Source organism: Procambarus clarkii, chromosome 65 (assembly GCF_040958095.1).
Source record: "Procambarus clarkii isolate CNS0578487 chromosome 65, FALCON_Pclarkii_2.0, whole genome shotgun sequence".
Taxonomy (NCBI): Eukaryota; Metazoa; Arthropoda; class Malacostraca; order Decapoda; family Cambaridae; genus Procambarus; species Procambarus clarkii.
The window spans coordinates 16,038,430-16,058,817 of NC_091214.1; the positions used below are offsets into that span (position 1 = coordinate 16,038,430).

Here is a 20,388-nt window from a genome sequence, read left to right on the forward strand (position 1 = left end):
GCACAGGGAGAATTTCACAATAAATGTGGAACATCACAGAGGTTAAGGTGTTCCTCATCATTAGAGATAAGAGTACTGCCCCTAATTAGAGTAAGTAATAAAAAACACCAGTGCATTAATAACCTCTAGAGTAAAATGTTACAAATATTTTTATGATGCATTCATCCAAAAGTGTAGTGAGAAGAGGAGGGGTAATAATATAGAAACTTTTTATATTGTCAAAATGTTTTATGTAAATCAACTATATTTTTAACTTGCATACTTGCTAATGAACTAGCTTGAATTCACAGCATATTAGTGGCCAATAGCAATACAAAGAAAATATAAACTTGGTAATTTGGGCTAATAGCCATGATACTGCCTGGGCCCACGATACAGCATGATGCTGCTGCTGCTGGCAGGTCTTGTGAGCATAACATGCTGTTCCCTGGGCACATACACAAGCGTGTTTCAAGTACATCTTATACCCATATACATCATTAATATACAATACATAAATTACTAAATGTAGTTTGATTTGGTAATAAAGTTGCACTCATATTTACATTTTCCTTGAGCTAACTGACATCATGCACATCGACCAACTTTATATTATGAAGCAGTTCAGACGACAAAACATCTAATTTTGATTATGCTTAAGTACAGTACTCAAAAGTTACAATATCAGTCTCCGTGATGTAGTGGGTAAGACACTCGCCTGGCGTTCCGCGAGCGCTATGTCATGGGTTCGTATCCTGGCCGGGGAGGATTTACTGGGCGCAATTCCTTAACTGTAGCCTCTGTTTAACGCAACAGTAAAATGTGTACTTGGATGAAAAAACGATTCTTCGCGGCAGGGGATCGTATTCCAGGGACCTGCCCGAAACTCTACGCGTACTAGTGGCTGTACAAGAATGTAACAACTCTTGTATATATCTCAAAAAAAAAAAAAATAAATAAATTAATTCATTAAAGTTTTCAATTATGTCCATCATTTTCAATGACGGACTGGATTTTGTCACCTGGTATGGTCAAGTAACATAAGAGTAATGACAAATCCTTATACAATTTCATATCTAAATTTATACCAATAATTTCACAATCACCACAGTATAAACCAGACATGTATGTAAGTGCATATGCATCAACCCTCAACTTAGTATGTTGACTGCATCAAGAACAAACAAGCTTTGGTAACAATACAGTAGTTGTCTCTGTAACTCGCAGGATTTTATGCATTCTGCTAATCATGACAAATGCATTTAATCATTTGAATGACATTAGAATCTGCAAACTGCAGTAATATTCAGAGTGCCTACATCTTAACAAAGTTTTTAGTGAAAAATTAAATACATTAGATAGAAAGTGGTCACTTCCAAACATAGTATTATGCATCATAAATATAATAAATCTTTGTTGAATCTTTAGTAATGAGCTTGTTCATACATACTTCACAGCTGTCTGGTTCTTGCTCCAGACCTGCATGGTCTTCAGTTGTTGTGTGTTTATTGTTTACCTCACCTCATAAATACTCCAGCTTGATGTCTCTCTCAAAGACACTGCAAGAAAATTAAAAGCAAAATAATCATAATAGTGCAATTTAATTACAGTTTAATATGGTAAATTAACCTAAAAAGCTCACAATAAAATTTTGACTTATTGAATAAACTGACACATGAATAAACTGAAAACACTGGTTTTCTGTGGGGTGCCTCATCGGCTCCCTGAAGCTTACTACCCAAAGATAAGTAAAAGGAGGGACACATCCAGGAGGTGGCAGCATTGCAAGTGTCGAGAAGAGAGACAGACAGACAACCGCGACAGGTGCCCCAAAGTCACACACACAGCCGGGAAGGAAACGGAACGTGCACACCCTGTAAGTACTGCCCTTGGGGCTTGGGGCCACCTTCCACAAGTCACCTTGGGATCTGCCTCCGCTGTGCCTTTTACTGCTCGGTACTTGACCACCCTTGGGGTCTGCTGGGGTTTTCTTGCCCTTGTGTATCGGAGTAGTTTTCATCACTGGTAGGGGCGCAGGGTACTGCACAGCTAATTTTCACCAATTATAGTGGCCGGCTCTGTTCCACCCGAATACACTGTCCTTTTGCGGGGTTTTTCTTTTGTTTTTCTTTTGCTGCCTGGTGGGGTGGTCTGCTAGCATATTTTTCCTTAGCTGTTGGGGGTGTATATATATATTGTGTGGTTGGTGGTATCCCCTGCTTGGCCCCCGTGAGTGGATACATCCCGGGGGTTCAGCTTTTAGCAGTTTGTTTGGTGGACTTGGGCGTCAGATCACAGTACCCTGCCTGGGTTTCCCTTAGCGTGTTAAAATGGCTTAGGGCCCTGGGAAAACCCCACAGGGGCTCCATGATCTGGTGGATGTGACCCTTGAGTCCCCTCTTGCTTCTTGCGAGAGTAAAGGTTGCTCTGTCCCCTTGTCTCAGGGCGACACTCACTAGTTGTGCCTCCGCCAAACTGCCTGTTGGGTCGGTGATTCTTTTGACCTGGAGTCGTGTGACGTTGTTGTCTGTACGTGCTCCAGTTCACCCATGCTACTCAACATATTTGGGTGCAGGCAGCTGCTGCATTGCTTGGTTTGGTTGCTGCAGCGCATTCGGTGGGTTGCAACCCCGGTTGCCTTGAAACTGTCCCATTTTGATTATAGGCGACTCCCACCCCAAACTTTATACTTTGGGGTGGGAGTCGCTTTGGCTCTGGTTCTGTCCGCCCCTCCTAGTCCTTCCCCTTCTGTTGTGCATACGCTCATCCCCCTTGCTTCCAGCTCCGAAAAGAGCTGCGAAGAGTTGGGGCTAGGTCTAGTTGGGTTGAGACTTGGGCGGTCTCGGGGGTTTCCTCTTCCGGGGTGGCAGCGGAGGCATTCGAGCCTGTTCCTCCAGTCATAGCGTATGGGTCTGACCAGTGGGCTCCCTTCCTTAGTGTTTTTATGGCTGCCCCGGCTCTTTCTTGTTGGGCCGGAGCTTTGGGAGGACAGCTCGGCCCTGGGTCCTGTCATGGGGGTTCCCGGGGTTGGGGAGGGGTTGACTGGGGGGGCCTTGGCCCCGTTCGCCCCGCTTGGGTTCTGTGCCCTCTGGGCGGAGCTTGCAGTTTCTCAGTGTGGGGTTTTCCTTTCCCCTCTGCTTCAGAGTTGGTTCGCGTCTGTCCCTCCCCGGGTTCGGTTCCGTGTCACTTTGGGTCCGTCGGTTCCGTCCTTCCTATGGGTGCTTTTCACTGCTTCATGTTCCCTTCGTATCTAGTTCCCTACATTGCCCTTGGTCTAGGATGCCATTGGGCCCATATGTGCCTCCGTGCTTGCTTCTCATGATTCTCAAGGGTTCGCAAAACTCTTCTATACTTAAAATGTTATTGGAATGTCTGTTGACTTCCAGGGAGGCTTCCCTACAGTCCTTTCTCGGAGTCCTTTCTACATCCACCCATCCATCTGTGGGTGGATGTAGCTTTTCAACCGACCACTCCTTCCCCTATGGTTTCTTTTCGTTGGGACAGGGGGTGCTAGGATTGTGGTCCTAGCTACGGCTTTTCTTTGTGTTCCTTTTCCAGAACATACATTTTTGTTTTAGTGCAGTACACGTCTTGAGTGGTTCTCCTCATATATAACTCGGAGATGCGTGCATCGTTATTCCCTGCTGGAGCTGGTTGCACTGCTTCTGCGGATTGTGAGGTCGCTGTTTTTCGCTTCGAGTCTCGCGATTTGATTCGTGGTGCTCGTTTTCTTCGTTGGCCTCTGACTGGGCCCTGGCTCTTCCATTTTCATTGCCATTTGATCCTAGCTGTTGCGGTGTCTGTGGTTCGGCTCTTTCGGCAGGCGGACCCTTCTCATTGCCATCTGTTTTCGGTCTTGTTGGTCCTTCAGGGGCCCCAGGGGAAGGGGGGGGCTCCTCCTGGGCAGGGTGTGTCTGCTTACCCCTCATGCCTCTCTGAGGGGGGCCCAGGTTCTGGCTCATGGTCCCCGGTAGGCAATAACTCCAAGCACATTGACTGATGCCTGAAAGTTATACATATCCATTCAGCCTGGATAGCTCCGAGGAGCCTCCGGAACTCACCCAGAAAATGGCATTTCATTACATTCAACCCTGTTTTTTTAGGGAGTGTAGAACAGATTAATTCAATTTAGATTATTTCTTATGGGAAAATTTGCTTCCGTTTACAAATTTTCTGGTTACGAACCATCTCTGGGAACGGACTAAATTCGTAAACAGAGGTACCACTGTATGTGGAAAAAGGCAAACATAGTACCAATCTATAAGAAAGGTAGTCATGAGGAACCTCTAAATTATAGACCTGTATCATTAACAAGCATGTTAGTAAGAATACTAGAAACAATAGTTAAAAACAAATGGGTAGAACACCAGAGAGTAATGAGAGTAATGGACAGACAATATGGGTTTCAAACAGGAAGATCCTGTGTAACAAATCTACTTAGTTTTTATGATAAGAGCCACAGAGATACTACAAGAAGGAGATGGTTGGATTGACTGTGTCTATCTGAATCTAAGAAACCAGCGTTGAATGTAATGAAACGCCATTTTCTAGGCGAGCCCCAGAGACTCTCTGGAGTTATCGGACTGATATACACCATATTAGTCTGGGGGAACCAGTACTATGTACTATATGGAACATCGTGGCAATGCATGGCCTATGGAAACTCCCCATGTATTTGAGGGCATTTGTTGGACACTCCCCGGATATGAACCACACGGAGAGCCAAAACCTTGAGAATCCAGCAGACGAGTCACTCAAAGTTTAAGATAAAAACTAAGCACTACCTAATTAACTCCCTGTAACCTACCTTACCCCTATAATGTCAACTCATGTCTGCTATTTTTAAACAATGCTGTTTGTCGACCAAATTGTATTTTTTGCTATTTTTCTGCCAATGTTCCCCCCCCCCCCCCTTTGTTATTTTTATATTGTCTCAACACATTTTATACTTTAATTTCAATTAGTATTAAGTTTTAGTCTTTAGTGTTTTTCCTGCTCGAAACGCTTTGCGTAATAGTGGCTTTAGGCATTGTATGTACTAGCTCTATATATAAATCCATCAACGTTTTGTATCTCACCTTGTGTGTATGTACTTTACCTGAATAAATATTTGATTTGATTTAATTTGAGTTGATTTTTTATTTGAAAGCGACCAACCCCAAAGAGCCAAGGACCGAAGAGAACCCCCGCGGTACAGACAATGAACCACCGGAGAGCAGTTTGAATGGAGCCAGTTCATGTATCCCCGAGCAAAACAAACTCTTCGAAGCGACAACCAAACCGCCGCAAACTCCCGCACTGTGCAGTGAGCCCAACAGAAGGATGGAGCCCACCGATCCTGGCGAGCACTGGTCACAAAGCCCCAGCTGAGAGACGAGGCATCCATGAACACATCAAGCAAGGACTCTTGGTAGGTGCCATGGCACTGAATCCTGAAAAACCTGAAGAGGAAGCCGACTACACAGCAACTGTCACAAGGACCCCAGAGGCCGAGCCCAGGGATCACGAGATAGGCAGAAGGGACGGCCCCGAAGGAACCAAAACAGATACCAAAGCCAGACCCAACCCGGCGGGTAAACTAGCATAGTGAAGTTCAGACTCCCGGGTCTGAAGAATCCGAAAGTTCAGATTCCCGGGTCGGGCGACTCAGGAACCTCCGAAACACCTGAAGATGGGACCGAAGCCTCAGCAACACCTCCGGAGAGATAGACAAGGAAGCGGTCCGAAAGTCTCACACGAGGCCCAGCCAGGTCCAAACCTGTGATGGAACCAGATGGGACTTCCTCGAGTTCCCCAGGAACCCGAACTCGGCGAGCTGGGAAAGAACCAAACCCCTGGCAAGCGGACAAGCAGACCGGCTGGGAGCCCACATCAAACAGTCGTCGAGGTAAGCAAGAACCCCCAAACCCCTAGTAGAAGCAGACGGGTCACCACGAGCCAGGTATGAAGTGTGAATGCGCGAGGTGCCAAATTCAAGCCAAAAGGAAGGCAACAAAAGCAGTAAGCCTGCTGCCCCACCACGAAACCTAGTCAGTCTCCGAACCCCGGATGAATCAGGACGTGCCAATATGCGTCCCGGAGGTCCAGACACCATACAAGCACCCGGGTTCAAAAGAAGCCAGACCTGGGACAGAGTGGTCATACGATAGGTGGGGCAAGGAATCCAGGAGGGGTTCAGACAGGACAAGTCCAGAATGAACCTCAGATCTGCACAGTCCCGTTTCGGCACTGGAAACAGGTGAGAAATCCACCTGAGGGACGAGGTCATTTCGACCACGCCCATGCGTACCCACTCCGAGATGACCCGACGGAGCGCAGAGGAAGAAGCCTGCCCCACCAGCCCTGCACACCCCCTAAGGAGGAGGAGCCGCCCAACGCCACCACAGGCCAGACGCGATGACCCGAAGTGCCCACGAACCGTGGAACCAGGTGCAAGCAAACAGAGCAAGCCGCCCCATCATTGCCCCCGTCAATGGGGCGAACCGCGAAAGAGCCGACTCCTTACGAGAAGTTGGCCGATGCTCCTTACGAGAAGCTGGCCAACGAGCAGAGCGATCATTGCACTGACCAGACAACACTGGTCAGTGTCGTCTGACCAGTGGGCACGCAAATCCTCAGCAACCAAGGATGCCAAATGGGGTAAGAACCTGCATGTGCAGCTGTACAAGGCCAACATACTATATTGAGGAAGCACAGGGGAAAACAAGCACCTATTAAGGTGCTCAAACTTGCCCCCCTCCCAGTTAAACCTGCAGAATGGTAGAAGTTTCTCGCCATTCGACTGTATGGGTCCAACAGTACTCATGCCACGCCCCCCAATGAAAAGAATGGGCAGTGTGCCAGCCAATCATCTCAAGATAGCCAGGAAGACTCCGGAACTTCCAAACGCAACCAATACAGGGAAGAGGAACCGAACTCAAACGAAAACGGATCTATCACAGAGGCAGAATCCGAATCCAGGAGGAACGCAGCAAGCACCTCCCAAACCTCCAATGGGGAGATCCGAGAAGCACAAAACCTCCAGAAAGGAGGAGCCGAGGAACTCAAGGGAACCCGGAACCGAACCTGGGGAGAAGCCCACCCTAAGTCATACTCATACAGGGAAGGGTAGTAAAAAAAACTCTTCCCCCCTGCAACAACAAACCCCACGAAGAGGGCACTAGCACCCAAGGAGGGTCAAAGGGGGCCCAAGCCCCCAAGGTCAACTCCTCCCCAGCCCCAGGATCCCGCAACTCGGGATCCGGGGCAGAGCAGTCCTCCACACCCTCTACCCCTAAAGAAAAGGCAGAGTCCAGGGGAAAAGGCTGAAAAAAAGGGGGGCCTGTTGGTAGGAATCAGAAGCCTTGGCAGGAGAAACCAGATGCCTCAGTCCCCAACCTGAACGGGGCAGCCCCCGAAGCTGGCCAAGTCTCATTACCAACTAAACCCAGCCCCGACTCCAAAACCCTCATACGTTTGGTAGCCAGAAGCAAGGGAAAGGGAGGGGGGGGGAAGTAGGGTGAACAGTCCGGGTCCCTATAACCAAAACGGGGTAGCCTTAAGACATCCAGGTGGGCAACTAACCTAGCGCATTGCAGCAACCTAAACCAACCATGCAACATGGATGCTGCCTATACCATAACAGTAATGTCATCAGAATAGTACTGGAGAACAAGCAGAGAACACAACTCACAACATTCAGGGTCAAAGGTGTCGTTGACCCAACAGGCAGCATGACGGAGGCAAAAGTGGTGACTGTCACCCTAAGACAAGGGCACACAGCAACCTTCAAACTTGCACTAGGCGGGCTGGAATTCAGAAGATTCATCCATAAGTCCACCGAGCCCCGACAGGGTTTTCTAGGGGCCCATAGGCTGACTGTCACGGGAAGCCAGGGCAAGATGTTGCTAACTGGTTAGACCTAAAGCTAACATGGGGGATGATCACAACACTGAAAACCTTGCAACATGTACAGTCATGGGGGTCTAGCAGAGGGCCACCAAAATATCCTGAGTGGACCTATAGCCACTGCAGGCAGACCCCTATCAGGCACACAAAACAAAAAGTAAAAGAAAGACCCAGCAAAAGTACAATGTTACCAGGAAAAACAGAAACCAGTTGCTGCTGCTGTAGGTATGGTAGGTAGGTTGCTGGTTGACGCCTCAACCAGCAACAACACCGCATCCTACCTAAGGCCAAACAAGGGCCACAAAAACCCTAGCTGGCCCCAAGGGCAGGGGTAAAAGCCAAGCAGTAAGAACCCCTACGGAAATGGTTCCCAAACACACCATGGAAGATAACCCTGACACACGAGGGTAGTATTCACTGGGCACTTAGGGAAGGCCACCCCTTAGCATATGCAGCCCCGGTACACTTCAGGTGGATTTGTCCATCACACACGACAAAACAGCAGAGGACGCTACGAAGGGAAACATTGCTTGAGACACTGAGGCCACAGATGACAACCGGTCCGGATTGCAATAGCCGAAGAACTGAGGTTGAGATAGCCGGTGTGGTGGGTCTGGGGCTCCCCCTCCTGAGGGGAGGGGGTGGAGCTGCACGGAAGAGCAATGCAACAGCATGGAGTAGCGCTTGCTTGTTTCCTTGAGAGTTGAGGGAGTTCTGTCTCTCTGTTTGGCTTTTGGTTGTATTTTTCTTACCATGTGGGGTCTGTTTTGTTATTCCTACCTTTCTGGGTGCCTAACTCCGGTCAATGGCAGATAAGGTTAACCCCCAACCACAGGTATGTTTTCCAGGGCCATTGCTCAATGCACCTCTTTGAGGGGGGGGGGGGGGGGGGGAGGCCATGTTCTGGCTAGTGGTCTCTGGTAGGCAGAAGTCCATTGACTATAGCCCTGGTCTAAAGATTGCATATTAACCTGATAGCTCCAGGGAGCCAATGGGGCACCCCACAGAAAGAGGAACATATTGGTGTATAAAATAATTATGCATTTCTCACCTGGCAGTTTTTTGTAGGTGAAACGTGTGGATGTTGTCACAGGTCACAGGTCATTGTCTGTGACATGTGCAGTGGTGTCAACATGAGCTCAAATGCAGCATCCTTCAAGTTCGCTCCTCGTAAGTTTGCCTCTTGCAGATCACTTCCCGACAAGTCACAGTTCTAGACAAGAAAGATATAAGAACATATCATTAAAAACAATATTGATATTTTGCAACCTTATTGTTAATAGAACCAATTCTGCCATTTATGTTAAGCAGCTCAGGAAGATGGATCCCCCAACCTTATCTGGGTATGCTACATTCCTATTCCAAAAGTATGTGAGAAAGATTATAGGGAGTACAGTATATGGTATTCTTCAATTTTGTAAAAACATGGTAAAATGAGTAGAGAATATTTGCAGAGTTATGAGCATGCATGGAGTTGACATAATATTATTAACAGCTGCAATGAGCTTTTATGCAGAAAGTAGAGCATGTGAGAGAGGTGATGATAATGAATACTGTACTGTTTATACAAGGAAGGTTATCTAATTTATCTAATTACTTATGTAAGAGGAAGGACAATGATTTCTTAAGAAGCTGATCTTTAGAATGGTAGACTGGAACACAGGATGCACCATGAAGTAGTAACTAGAAAACAGCATCGGGGATCTAAGCCTTCCTAATTAGCTTCGTAATTCTAAACTTGACTGACCTCAAGGTCGGCCCCTGCAAGTACAGCAGCGCGCAAGTCGCAGTTCTTCAGGTTAGCATTCTTAAGTGTGGCAACTCGCAAGTTAACGCCTGCTAGCATGCTGCCCTCTAGCACAGCCCCACGCAGGTTCACTCCTTAAAAATCATTTATATATGTTACATTTTTGCCTTAATTTACAAGAAAGTTATTTCAAATTTAAGATTACAAATACTGTACCAACATTTATACCATACACGATAAACATAAGAAAATAATAAACTTGATATAAACACTTAGGTTATGTAAACAAATTATTACTGAGCATAAAAATATATGACAACTATTCACAATTTTAGAAATTCTTATCTAAAGCTTGATGAAAATATGTGGTTAAGAAGTTTGACATGTGCTTTTCTGAGCAGCCTCTTGGTTGCTCCCTGTGTCAGGGCCACAACCAAAATCAGAACCAGAGCCAGGGCCAGGAACCAGGGCCCGAGCCATGAACCAGGGCCCGAGCCATGAATCAGGGCCCGAGCCATGAATCAGGGCCCGAGCCAGGTATCAGGGCCCGAGCCATGAACCAGAGCCAGGGCCAGGAACCAGGGCCCGAGCCATGAATCAGGGCCCGAGCCATGAATCAGGGCCCGAGCCATGAATCAGGGCCCGAGCCATGAATCAGGGCCCGAGCCAGGTATCAGGGCCCGAGCCATGAATCAGGGCCCGAGCCATGAATCAGGGCCCGAGCCATGAATCAGGGCCCGAGCCATGAATCAGGGCCCGAGCCATGAATCAAGGCCCGAGCCAGGTATCAGGGCCCGAGCCATGAATCAGGGCCCGAGCCATGAATCAGGGCCCGAGCCATGAATCAAGGCCAGAACCAGGTATCAGGGCCCGAGCCATGAATCAGGGCCCGAGCCATGAATCAAGGCCAGAACCATGAATTAGGGCCAGAGCCAGGTATCAGGGCCAGAGCCATGAAGCAAGGCCAAAGCCAGGTATCAGGGCCAAAGCCAGGTATCAGGGCCAAAGCCAGGTATCAGGGCCAGAGCCAGGTATCAGGACCAAAGCCAGGTATCAGGGCCAGAGCCAGGTATCAGGACCAAAGCCAGGTATCAGGGCCAGAGCCAGGTATCAGGGCCAGAGCCAGGTATCAGGGCCAGAGCCAGGTATCAGGGCCAGAGCCAGGTATCAGGACCAAAGCCAGGTATCAGGGCCAAAACCAGGTATCAGGGCCAGAGCCAGGTATCAGGGCCAGAGCCAGGTATCAGGGCCAGAGCCAGGTATCAGGGCCAGAGCCAGGTATCAGGGCCAGAGCCAGGTATCAGGGCCAGAGCCAGGTATCACGGCCAGGTAAAAAAACCAGCGTTGAATGTAATGAAACGTCATTTTTCTGGGTGAGCCCCGGAGGCTCCCTGGAGTTATCGGCCTAATATGCAATTCATTAGACCAGGGCATTAGTCAAAAGAGTTAAGCCTACCAGGGACCACAAGCCAGAACCTGGCCCTCTCAGAGAGATGCAGGGAGCAATGGCCCTGGAAAACCCTCCCTGTGGTTGGGGGGTTGTCCTTATCTGCCATCGACCGGGGTTAGGCACCCAGAAAGGTACGCATAACAAAACCAGCGTTGAATGTAATGAAACGCCATTTTCTGGGTGAGTCCCGGAGGCTCCCCGTGTAACACTGTAAAAGTGTTTGGGTTAGTTTATTTAAAATATATATAGAGTACACGAGTCACAGACAAGGATCTGAGAAGCGCCAGTTGTCTGCCTGAGATCTCACACCTCTAACCGTTAATGACCCCAAGTGACCTGAGGTCAGATCATGATAATTTCACCTTGCTTCCGCTAAGCGTATAATTGGAGCCGGGTAGCCTTCAAACATGCCGACGTTTAAGGAGTGGCTTGGTAGTGCCGGAGGCTATCTACTTGTGGGCGGAGTTAGCTACTAGGTTCCCCAATATAAACTCGGAGAGCTATCCAGCATGAAGCATTAACAGACAGAACAGACAGAACGGCAGTCAGGAGAGCAGAGCAGACGGGAGGCTGTCGGCCGGCAGGGCGGGAGTCTCCGTCAACTACAAACCCCCCCCCCCCCCCCCTCTCTATTCAACGTAGACTCAGTCCTCGGTGAGTGAACATTTAGGTGACTTGGTCGTGTTTACATATGTTGTGTGATGATCAGGGGCAGTCAAGTTGTAGGGTTCTCGAATTCTTGGATGATGACTCACTTTGCATATTAAACTGGAACATTTTAATTGGATTGCTTAAATTATGATACTTCATGGGAAATATAATTGTGAATTTATTATTTAAATTGTGTTTAACTTTGTTCCCTAGAGCTTTGAGTTGAGGTGAGAAAGCCTCTGTGGTTATTGGTTTCATGATATTAATGAATACATGTTTGGAGTTGATACATGGTACAGAGGGAACATACTAATAATGAACTCATGATAACATCTTTTGAGAATTTTGTGATACAGGCAAGTTCCATTCCTTGTCTTGTATGTAATGATCATGAATGGATGGTGGCAGCATTTCGTCTTCTACTATCTACTTTCTACTCCTACTATCTACTCTTCTACTTCTACCTATCTACACCTCTCCCTCCACCCTCTCTCAACTCTCACTTTCAACTAATGACCATCCTCGCTCCTCCCACCTCTCTCCCTCTCACCCCAAACCCTCACTAATTACTTCACTATTCATTTCTTTCCTTTCGTTTTCTCTTATACGTTTGTGGCAATGATTCTGTATTCTAGAGTTCTCTCTAGAGTTTCGGGTAGCTGGTCCAGTTACGGCGCCTTGTAGTCTTAGCACCTAGGTAGTCAAATACCTAGGTTACAAGGTGTTGAACGAGAGAGGTTGCCTTAGGAACTCTGGAGGGTGCTCTAGAATAGTTAGCTAACTGGAGACGGGATAACGGACTAGAGAGAGCTGTTTCCCCCGGCCTCGTTAGTTAACTGGGGGGTGGAATAATGGACAAGATAGAGCCATTTCCCCCACCCCCCGTTACACCCGGAGCTATCCCAGGCTGATATGCTAATGTCAGACTTTGGCATCAGTCATGTGTATGGAGTTCTTAGGCCTACCGGGGACCACGGCCAGAACCGTGCCCCCTCAGAGAGGCAAGGGGAGCAATGGCCTATAGAAGCCCCCGTGTAGTTGGAAGCATTCTATGTCTGCCATCGACCGGAATAGGCACCCAGAAAGGTAAGCGCCCCAAAACAAACCCCTATTCTGGTTAAAATTGCAACCAAAAACCGAACTAGTGGATAGAAGTCCCCAACCGAAAACAAGTAAACTAGTGTGACGTCACACACCGCCGCGCCGCTGTCTGCGCAGCTCCCCCTCCCCGGGAGGGGGAAGGGGGAGCCCCAGACCCCCCGCGCCGGCTACCCACACCTCAGTTCTTGAGGCTGGATGTCAAAAACGCGAAAAACCGCCGACCGGAGGGAGGGAGGGATGCTGGGGAGCCTCCGGGACTCACCCAGAAAATAGCGTTTCATTACATTCAACGCTGGTTTTCTGAGGGGAGCCCCATCGGCTCCCCGGAGCTAACTACCCACAGACAGAAAAAAGAGGGACTTACCCGGGAGGCGGTCGTCGCTCACTCCTCAACTCGAAACTCAACTCGAAGCCGAGACAACTGGCTGCAACCGCCGACCCAAAGCAACACAGGCCCGACGAGGCCCAGGGACATTCACAAGGTAACGAGCAGCCAGGACCCTGTTCGACCGCCAAAATCCCCGCGCCCGAATATCAGACCAAGACATATTCCCAAAGACGGCAGCAAGAGCCGCGAACTTACGAACGTCATGGGCACGGGGATAGACCGCAGGCTGGCTGGACCTAATAACCCTGCGGACGACCTGAGAGACCCGAACCCGCGAACAGGGAAGAAGGGAAACCGGATCAACCCACAGCGCGTCCCCGGACACAGAAGCTGTGGCGCGCAAATAACGGCGAAGCGCCACAACCGGATACAAAACATGATGCACCCCCGGCCTGACCAACCAAGCATCAACCACCCATGGACCCCTCCAGAACGCAGCAGTCTCATTCTTCGCCAGAAAAGAAGGAGACGGCTGCAAACGAACAAAACAATCACCACGACCAAAAGAGCAGAAACCCCTGCGCCGGAGGAGAGCATGAAGCTCCCCTACCCGACCCCCAGAGGCCAAAGCCAACAAGAAAAGTGCCTTGGAAAAACAATCCTGGACCGAAGGGGCCACAACGAAACGAGGAGATGAAAGGAAAGCAAGCACTCTGTCCAAAGACCAGGACGGCTCAGGCAACGCATGAGCAGGCCGGAGGTGAAACAATGCACGAGACAGCTTGCGAAACGGCGCAGACGTAACATCGACACCGAAAGCAAGCTGAAGCGGCTCCGCCAGCGCCGCATGATACGAAGCGACAGTGTTAGACATAAGATGACGGTCCTGAAACAACCACGAGAGGAAGGACAAGACCACCCGAACAGACAAGGAGCTAACACGACGAAGACGCAAAAAGAAACGGAAGGACCGCCAGGAAACTTCATACTGCCGCCGAGAAGAAGCCCTCAGGTGGGACACCAACAAGGAGGCCACGTGATCACCATAGAGATGATGATAGACTCGAGTCAAAAAAACCATATGCGAAGACTCGAGGAGAAGATCGAACCAGCCACGTGACGTACCGGCCCGATCTGCTGAAAGAGGCGGAGCCGCGGGAAAACCCTCGGGTTCGGACACCGAGCAACCAGCGCCTGAAACCAAGGCTGGGCCGGCCACCAAGGGGCCAGAAGGACAACTCTCCCCTGGTAAGTCTCTAAGCGAGTCAGGACCTGGAGCAACAGCCGAACCGGGGGAAAGAGGTACAGGAACCCCCACCTCGACCAGTCTAGCCGAAAGGCATCGACTCCGACGGCCTCGCGATCGGGGAAGGGCGCTGCATAAACGGGAAGACGCCGCGACCACGCCGACGCGAAGAGGTCCACTTCGGGGCGCCCAAACGTCTGGCAAAGCCAACGGAAGGACTCGTCGTCGACCGTTCACTCCGTGGAGAGGGGAACGAAGCGTGACAGGGCGTCGGCCAAGACATTGGACACGCCCCGTATGTGAACCGCCAGGAGAGCCAAACCCCGAGAACTCAGCAGACGAGTCACCCGAAGCGACCAACCTCAAAGAGACAAGGACCGCATCGAACCCCCGCGGTTCAGGCAATGAACCACCGGAGAGCAGTCTGAATGGAGCCGAATCGTCGATCCGCGGGCCACCCGAATCCTCCCCAGAGCAAACCACACTGCCGCGAACTCCCGCACCGTGCTGTGAGCTCGACGGAAGGACAGATCCCAACGCCCCTGGCCGGCCTGGTGAGCACTGGTCACAAAACCCCAGCCGAGAGATGACGCATCCGTGTACACATCAAGCGAGGGCTCGGGTAGGCGCCAAGGCACTGAACCCCGAAAAACCCGAAGAGGAAGCCGGTGACGCAGCAACCGACGCAAGGCCCCCGGGGGTCGAACTCTGCGATCGCAAGAGAGGCGGAAGGGGGAACCCCGAAGGAACCAGAACAGCCGTCGAAGCCAAACCCGACCCAGCGGGTAGACCACCATCGCGAAGTTCAGGCTCCCGCACAGCCCCTCGAGCAACCGCCGGGTGACCCGAGGGCCCTCCAGAAACAGACGAAGGCGGGACCGCAGCTGCAGGACAGACTCCAGAGGGAGAGACAAGGAGGCGGTTCGAGAGTCCCAAACGAGACCCAGCCAAGTCCGAACCTGAGAGGGAACCAGATGGGACTTCCTCCAGTTCACCAAGAACCCGAACTCGGCGAGCTGGAAAAGAACCAAATCCCTGGCTAGCAAGCAAGCTGACTGGCTGGGAGCCCAAACCAGCCAGTCGTCGAGGTAGGCCAACACCCGAACACCTAGGAGACGCAAACGAGCCACCACAACCCGTGTAAGGCGCGTGAACACGCGAGGTGCCAGGTTCAACCCGAACGGGAGACAACGAAAGCGGTAACTCAGACACCCCACAACAAAACCGAGCCAGTCCCAGAACCGCGGATGAATCGGGACATGCCAATAAGTGTCCCGGAGGTCCAGGGACACCATCCAAGCTCCCGGCTCCAAGAGGAGCCGAACCTGAGACAGTGTAGTCATCCGAAAGGAGGGGCAATGAACCCAGGGGTTCAGACGGCACAAGTCCAGAATGAACCGCAGGTCCACGCAGTCCCGTTTCGGAACCGGAAACAGACGGGAAACCCATCTGAGGGACGACGTCGTTTCGACGACGCCCAAGCGTACCCACTCCAAGACGACTCGACAGAGCGCAGGGGAAGAAACCTGCCCTGCCAGCCCCGACCCCCCAAAGGGGGGAGGGGCCACCCAACGCCACCGCAGGCTGCGAGACACGACCCGAAAGGCCCACGAATCGTGGGACCAGGCGCGGGCGAACAGCGCAAGCCGCCCCCCCCATCGCCCCGTCAAGGGGGCAAACCGCGAAAGGGCCGGCGACCCTTACGAGACCCAGAACCCCGCACAGCGCGAACACCGCGCCGACCAGACGAGGGAGGGTCCGCAGGAGGAGCCAACCCCAAACCTGACACCAGAGGCCTACCACGACGAGAGGAACCCCGAGCCCTGGCACGACCTTTCCGGGAAGACCCACCCCGGGACCCCCGGAAAACCAACAAGTCCGACATCGGACGACAAGCCGCCGACGCAGCCTGAATAAACTGTGCCACGGCCGACTCCCCAAACAGGAGAGGACAAAAAGGAGAAGAACGCCTAAGAGCCAGAGCCCAAGCAGATTCCACGGAGGAACCCAGCACCGCCTGCCGACACGAGACGGGAAACATAAAACAGGGAAACTGCATCCCGCAAAATCGGCGTGAACAGCGTCAACAAGGCAGCCGACGAACGCGCAGCCGAGGACAAGGTGCCGGACCCCGGGACGGATCCAAGCGTCCCCACATTCTCCACGAGCCAATCCGAAGACAGCTCCAGGAGGGAAAAGAACCGCAAGGCCGAACACAAAAGGCCCCGGGCGCGCAAGTCCTCCGCAACAAGCGCCGCCAAAAGGGAGGGAACCTGCACATGGAGCTGAATAACGCCCACATCGCGGGGAAGGGCAGGGGCAAACAAGCACTCATTCAGGTACTCAAGTTCGCCCCCCAGGAAAACCTGAAACACCGTGGAAGCTTCCCGCCACTCCAGCATGCAGGAACGACAGAAGGAATGCCAGGAATCCAGACCAAACAAGGGGCAGTCTGCTAGCCAGGACGACTCCGGAACCTCGTAACGGAGCCAGAAAGGGAACGAAGCCCCAAACCTGAACGTGGACGGATCCATTTCCGAGGCATAAACCGGGTCACGCAGCAGGTAAGCTGCAAAGGCCGCTCGCACCACACCAGGTTGGATGCGATAAGCCGAAAACCTCCGGAAGGATGGAACCGACGTACCCGGGGGAACACGGAACCGAACCCGGGGAGGGGCCGACATCAAATCCAACTCGTACACAGAGGGGGGAAAAGAAAACCCCACTCCTTGTAACAATAAGCCCCGCTCAGTGGGAAGAAAAACCCAGGCGGGGTCCAGCGGGGCCCAAGGCCCCCAAGTCAGCCCCTCCCCAGCCTCGAGGTCCTTCACCACAGGACCCGAGGCCGAGTCCTCTCCCCAAGCCCCGACCCCACAAGACAAGGACGGAGCAGCCGGAAAAGCTGGAGGAAGGGGGGCCCACTGGTCAGACCCTGAAGCTTCGGCCGGGAGACAAGACTCGAATGCCTCTGCCGCCCCCCCCCCCGGAAGGGGCAACCCCCGAAGCTGCCCGAGTCTCGAGATCAAGTAACCCCTGCTCCGACCCCGAAACCCTCAGACGCTTCGGGGCCGGAAGCAGGGGCGGGGGAGCAGAACGAACAGAAGGGGAAGGACGAGGAGGTGCGGACTGAACCAGGATCGAAGCGACCCCCACCCCCAAGTCCAGGTCTCGAAAAGCAAATCGGGGCAGCCCCGGATGCGGGAAGCAACCAACCGAGCGCGTTGCAACAGACGAAACCTAGACTGCAACGCACGCGCCGCCTGTACCCGAATAGAATCATCAGAGGATTGGGTAAATTGAGTCACAAGCAAGCAGCAACACTCACAGGACTCAGGGTCGAAAGTATCACCGACCCAACAGGCAGCGTGGCAGAGGCAAAAACAATGAGGGTCACCCTGAGACAAGGGGACCGAGCAACCCTCAAACTCGCACACAGCGAGTGGGGACTCCGGGGTCACATCCATCGGCCCCACGCGCCCCCTAGGGGATTCCCAGGGTCCTGAGCGTTTACTTTAAGAGGACTCGCGCTCAGGTAGTCCCAGGCAGGGTGCTGCAAACCGGCGCCCAAAACTACCAAGCAAAACTTCTAAAGCTGAACCCCAGGGACATGTACACTCACGGGGACCTAGCAGGGGGCGCCACCGAGGAGAACAGTGGAAGGGCAAAAACAAACTGAATAAAATGACAGAACCCCCCACCAGGCAAAAAGAAAAACAAAACCCCGCAAGAGGACAGCGAACCCCAAGGAACAGAGCCGGCCGCGATGTCGGGATATACAAGCTGAGCAGCACCCTGCGCCCCTACCAGTGCAAACTGCCTCTTACCTGCCGGTAACAAGGGAGAACAGAACACCCAAGAACCCAACAGGCGGCCGAAAAACCGAAAGGTAAAACGGACCAGCAGAGGCAGACCCCGAGGAGCCTGTGGAAGGTGGCCCCAAGCCCCAAGGGCAGTACTTACAGGGCACCTAGGGAAGGCAGCCCTAGGCGCATGCAGCCCGAGTACTGAAGATTACTCCTGGCTCTCGCACCCACAAAACCAACACCACACGCAAAGCACAGTGCAGTAGCGACACCGGAGCCAGAGCACACAACCATCACCTATAGCATCAGCCTCAAGAACTGAGGTGTGGGTAGCCGGCGCGGGGGGCTGGGGCTCCCCCTTCCCCCTCCCGGGGAGGGGGGAGCTGCGCAGACAGCGGCGCGGCGGTGTGTGACGTCACACTAGTTTGCTTGTTTTCGGTTGGGGAGTTCTATCCACTAGTTCGGTTTTTGGTAGCAATTTTAACCAGAATAGGGGTTTGTTTTGGGGCGCTTACCTTTCTGGGTGCCTGTTCCGGTCGATGGCAGACATAGAATGCTTCCAACTACACGGGGGCTTCTATAGGCCATTGCTTCCCTTGCCTCTCTGAGGGGGCCCGGTTCTGGCCGTGGTCCCCGGTAGGCCTAAGAACTCCATACACATGACTGATGCCAAAGTCTGACATTAGCATATCAGCCTGGGATAGCTCCGGGGAGCCGACGGGGCTCCCCCCAGAAAACAAACCCCTCATGGTAATAAATTTGCAACCAAAAACCGAAGAGAGAGGCAGAACTCCCTCCAATCCCAAGGAAACAAGCAAACATCACACTCCACTGCCGCGTTGCTCATCCATGCAGCCCCCCACACCCAGGAAGGGGGAACCCTGGACAACTTTCCCCCCAATCCCAGCGACCCTGCCATTCCAGTTTGGAGGATAAGCATCAAAACAGTGCGAAAACTGTCGGCTGGAGGGAGGAAGTGTGCCAGGGAGACTCCGGGGCTCATCCAGAAATTGGTGTTTTTATTACATTCAATGCTGGTTTTCTGTGGGGAGTCCCTTTGGCTCCTACCTTGAGGTGCTTCCGAAGCTTAGCGTCCCTGCGGCCCGGTCATCGACCAGGCCTCCTGGTTGCTGGACTGATCAACCAGGCTGTTGGACGCGGCTGCTCGCAGCCTGACGTATGAGTCACAGCCTGGTTGATCAGGTATCCTTTGGAGGCTCCCTGGAGCTACATACCCAAAGATAAGGAAAGGAGGAACTTACCTGGGAGGTGGCCACCACAAGCCCCTCAACTCGAAGGCGAGACAACTGGCTGCATCCTGCGACCCAAAGCCACACAGGAATGCCCAGGACCAGGAATATTGACCAAATAAGGGGTGGCCAGGACCCTGTTCAATTTCCAAAATCCTCGTGCCTGAATATCAGCCCAAGATATGTTGCCAAAGCAGCAAACTTCCGAACGTCACAGGCACGAGGATACCCTGCGGACTGGCTAAATTTAATAACCCTGCAGTCGACCTGGGAGACCACAGCCCTGGAACAGGGAACGAGGGAAACCAAATAAACTCACAGCGCATCCCCGGTCACAGAAGCTGAGGCGCACAGGTAACGGTGAAGAGCCGCAACCAGACACAACACATGATGCACCCACGACCTGATCATCGAAGCATCAATGATCCAAGGACACCTCCGAAAAGCAGCGGTCTCGTTCTATGGCAGAAAAGAGGAAGAAGGCTGCAACCGAACAAACCGACTGCCAGGACCGAAAGAGCAGAAACCCCTGCGCCGCTGGTATGAAGTTCACCGACCCGACCCCCAGAGGCCAATGCTAACAGAAATAGAGCCTTGGAAAAACAATCTTGATCCGAAAGGGCCACCAAGAACAGAGGAGAAGAGAGATAGGATACCTCAACCAGGTATCAACCAGGTCCCTGTCCAAGGACCAGGATGGATTAGGTGGCACACGAGCAGGCCGGAGATGAAACAAGGCACGAGGAAGCTTACGGAACAGGGCAGAAGTGACATCCACCTCAAACACAAGCTGCAGCAGCTTCGCCAGCACCACACAATAAGAGGTGACAGTATTAGGCGTTAAATGATGGTCCTGAAAAAGCCCAGACAGAAAGACACAAAGGACAAGATAACCCGATCAGAAATAGAAGACAACTTATGAAGAGAGAGAAAATGGCAGAAAGAA

General features: G+C 52.0%; 1 protein-coding gene across 2 annotated transcripts in view; it reads right to left on the reverse strand.

Annotated features, from left to right (window-relative positions):
- The window catches only part of LOC123771093 (BTB/POZ domain-containing protein KCTD9), a 65,718-nt gene that overhangs the window by 27,227 nt on the left and 18,103 nt on the right, over positions 1-20,388 (reverse strand). The window contains exons 8-10 of one of the 2 annotated variants that reach the window (XR_011223732.1): positions 9,614-9,747; positions 8,918-9,079; positions 1,430-1,538 (exon numbers count right to left, since the gene is read on the reverse strand). Coding sequence is in view for 1 of the 2 variants with exons in the window: in XM_069309440.1 (XP_069165541.1) it covers positions 8,954-9,079; positions 9,614-9,747 (260 nt within the window). In the remaining variant the exon portion in view is untranslated. Of the gene's footprint in view, positions 1-207; positions 1,539-8,917; positions 9,080-9,613; positions 9,748-20,388 lie in introns of those variants that run through there. The other variant, XM_069309440.1, reaches the window with a different exon arrangement.